The sequence below is a fragment of the Formica exsecta genome, unplaced genomic scaffold (genome assembly GCF_003651465.1).
Source record: "Formica exsecta isolate Colony F162 unplaced genomic scaffold, ASM365146v1 scaffold773, whole genome shotgun sequence".
NCBI classification, from domain to species: domain Eukaryota; kingdom Metazoa; phylum Arthropoda; class Insecta; order Hymenoptera; family Formicidae; genus Formica; species Formica exsecta.
Genome location: NW_021853541.1, coordinates 16031 through 19661, shown reverse-complemented (window position 1 = coordinate 19661; position 3631 = coordinate 16031). Strand labels below are relative to the sequence as shown.

Below are 3631 nucleotides of genomic sequence, written 5' to 3'. Positions count from 1 at the left end.
AGCATCTTGAGGTTTAACGGTATTTGGAATTTCTTCTTTTGATGTACGCGGCACTAGAAAAAAATACCTGAGGATTATACAAAAAAATGTATTTATTAGTGTATTTATATATTGCTACTACCTAACCTGAATCAGTTTGAATACTGGCCATATTTTTTGAAACTGATGCCACAGAATTTTCTTAAAATAAAAGAAAGATTTCGGTTAATTCATAAATGAGATACTTCTAAATATGTCACAGTTACCTTTGGTAGCCTTCCTTAAAATTGGAATGTAAACTATTTCATTTTCTTTATCACTTTCTTCGCTTTCTTCATTTATAACGCTTTTTTTTTTATGGGAAATGTTGAAAGTAATTGGATTTGAATCTGAATCTGAATCGGATGTGAATCTTTTTTTTTTAATTTTCCTTCTTTCATTTTCTGATGCTAAATCAGAAGTTTCTTCAGTTTGAGCAGCTTTACTTTTTGCAACACTCAGATCTCCTAAAATTTTTGTTATATAGTTATTGTTATAATTATATAGAAAAATTATACATTTTTTCAAACAATATCTACCATATAATTCACCAATTGGCCTTGAATGGTAAAGATCCCAATCATAGCTAGGTGGGGTACAATTTTTTATCAAATTTTTTAATTCTAATCCACTGTATGGTGGCCAAAAACATCCATTGATATCTTTGACCCAGGACGCTGGCACGGCTTCTACTGTATTTTCTTTAATAAAGTGCACCACCCTCCAACTCATTGCCATTATATCTGGAATAAAAACAAGATAAAATAAACTGACTGAATAATTAAAATAGTGTTTCACTAACTTTTAAAATAATATCATAGATTGTGGAAACGCAAAGTTTATAATAAAAATTTTAATGAAAAAGGAGGTAAAATATGAAGCCTTCTTCTTGAATAAAGGCCGCCATCTTGTTCTTTATATCTCCCACACTTCGTATATAATATTCACTCAAATTTTTTGCAATACATATAGTTGCATCCCTGGATTATGCCCGTCTTCGAGAGATCGTCTCTAAGCACGTTGCCGGGGAGTTTGCTGTTAAACAACGGCGGACATGTTGTTTTAGATCGGCCATCTTGAGTTTCGTGACGGATGTCAATCCGCGCGGACGTGTTTAAGATTATTAACGATATTCTCTGTTCTCTATTTCTGTGAATAGTTATATAGTTCTGTTTCATTAAAGTTCTTGTTCTTTCATAACGAGAGTTATTATTTACGACGCGGAGTGTGAGTGCCGGTTGTGTCTTTCGTGATTCGATTTATCTCGATTCCGATCCGCGGACGCAACATTTTGGGGGCTCGTCCGGGATCGAGCTGGACAACGTAACAATTTTGAAAGAGCGCAAAACGAGCTATGGCGTCGGAACAGCAACAAGATCTTACATCTTGGGTTGTGACGCGGAAACGAGCTGCGACTCTGCTTCGTACTTCTCCAGAAGCGACAGCATCTGGACCGACATTAGAGGCGATCACACTCCAATATGTGTTGCGGGAGATTCGGCAGCTCCGAGAGGAGCGGTTACAGCAGCAAGCTGATTATGAGGCGCAGCTGCAACAGCGTGAGGAAATGCTTCGCAGAATGGAGGAGAGGATACGACAGCTGGATAACAACGATAGCCATAGCCAGCTAAGTCATTCTTATAATAGAGATAATAGTGAGGGGCATACTGAGCGCGGAAATTTTAACAATAGAAATAATTATTTACATACTGAACACGGAAATTTGAATTTAAATGAATGTGGTTATAAATTGAAACCCGATAACTTTGATGGAAGTGTCCCTTTGCGAGAATTCTTTACTCAATTCCATCTGATAGCTCGAGCGAATGGATGGTCTAATTCGGTGAAAACGGTTGTTTTGGCATCATGCTTAAGGGGAAAGGCGCGTTCCGTATTGGACGGAATTTTTGAAATTGAAGATTAAAAGTTCGAAGAGTTAAAATCGAGGTTAGAATTGCGTTTTGGGAAAGGATATTTAGCCCAAACATATTACACCCAGTTTTCCAATAGAAAGCAAAAAGATTCAGAGAATTTAGCGACACTGGGCGCAGATTTAGAACGATTGTCGCGATTTGCTTATCCCGAATGTTCAAAGGAAGTAAGGGATAAAATTGCTTGCGCGCAATTTATCGCGGCGCTATCAGATGGATTTATTAAGCGCACGCTTCAATTAGAAAGTGTAACATCTTTAAAATTGGCTATGGAAAGGGCTATGGCAGTTAGAGCTAAGGGAGAATATTTTTAAGAGGGAAATATTAAAACATTAATTATTATGTGTGTGATTATTATGATATTTGTTTTGTTGATAAGTGTATTATTTGGTTTTGTGTTCGTTGTGTTCAGCGGGAGCTGTTCAGGATAGAGGATAGACTTCGCGGAAAGTTGCGAGATGGAAGGATTGGGACTATTGGAGCGATTGTCGAACTGTGAGGAAAGAAGACTGTCTTGCCCACGGTTTTTAATCCGTGGTTTTCCCGTGCGGACGAAGGGCAAATGCCGAGACAGGGACTTGGGGAATCCTCATTTGAGGATGTTGGGTCCACGGTAGATACCCCCCTCTTGTCCGAAGATTCCCGAGATGCAACAGCGTTGAGGAAAAGAGATTTCCGGAAAATTGGCAGAGTACGAGGGATACCAGAGCGCAAAATCGAAGAATGCATTGACGGTCGATTGGGTCTAAGATGGCGTATCGTTCGGTAACTTGGACAGGAGTCCATGGTAGAGCAGGAAGATTCGTCGGAACCCTGGAATCGACATTGAAATGTGCTGATAGGCGATTGGGTCCAAGATAGCGTATCGCTCGGTAACTTGGACAGGAGTCCAAGATAGAGCAGGAAGATTCGTCGGAACCTATTTTCGACAACAACGTTAAGAGGAGAGATTTCCGGAGTTCGAGAGACACAGTACGAAAGATACCAGTACGCAAAATTGGGAGAAACATTGATAATCGATTGGGTCCAAGATGGCGTATCGCTCGGTAACTTGGACAAGAGTCCAAGGTAGAGCAGGAAGATTCGTCGGAACCCTGGAATCGACATTGAAATGTGCTGATAGGCGATTGGGTCCAAGATAGCGTATCGCTCGGTAACTTGGACAGGAGTCCAAGATAGAGCAGGAAGATTCGTCGGAACCTTGGAGTCGTTATGCACTGGTGGAATATTTCTCTCTATTTCTGATTGTCGAGACGACAATTTTGAAGAGGGAGGGCAATGTTGCATCCCTGGATTATGCCCGTTTTCGAGAGATCGTCTCTAAGCACGTTGCCGGGGAGTTCGCTGTTAAACAACGGCGGACATGTTGTTTTCGGTTGCCATCTTAGTTTCGTGACGGATGTCAATCCGCGCGGACGTGTTTAAGATTATTAACGATATTCTCTGTTCTCTATTTCTGTGAATAGTTATATAGTTCTGTTTCATTAAAGTTCTTGTTCTTTCATAACTAAGAGTTATTATTTACGACGCGGAGTGTGAGTGCCGGTTGTGTCTTGCGTGATTCGATTTATCTCGATTCCGATCCGCGGACGCAACAATATATATATTTCTTCATCCAATGTACCATATAAAAATACCGTTTTTATATCAAACGCAACAATTGAATATTGTTTTGTTGACGC

The 3631-nt window shown here is 39.9% G+C and overlaps 1 protein-coding gene across 2 annotated transcripts in view; it reads right to left on the bottom strand.

The window, feature by feature from the left end:
* The window catches only part of LOC115243974, an 11830-nt gene that overhangs the window by 3886 nt on the left and 4313 nt on the right, over nucleotides 1–3631 (bottom strand). The window contains exons 1-4 of one of the 2 annotated variants that reach the window (XM_029821307.1): nucleotides 1402–1409; nucleotides 558–761; nucleotides 246–485; nucleotides 127–180 (exon numbers count right to left, since the gene is read on the bottom strand). In XM_029821307.1, the coding sequence (XP_029677167.1) occupies nucleotides 127–180; nucleotides 246–485; nucleotides 558–756 (493 nt within the window). In that variant the 5' untranslated portion in view covers nucleotides 757–761; nucleotides 1402–1409. Of the gene's footprint in view, nucleotides 1–126; nucleotides 181–245; nucleotides 486–557; nucleotides 762–1401; nucleotides 1410–3631 lie in introns of those variants that run through there. The other variant, XM_029821305.1, reaches the window with a different exon arrangement.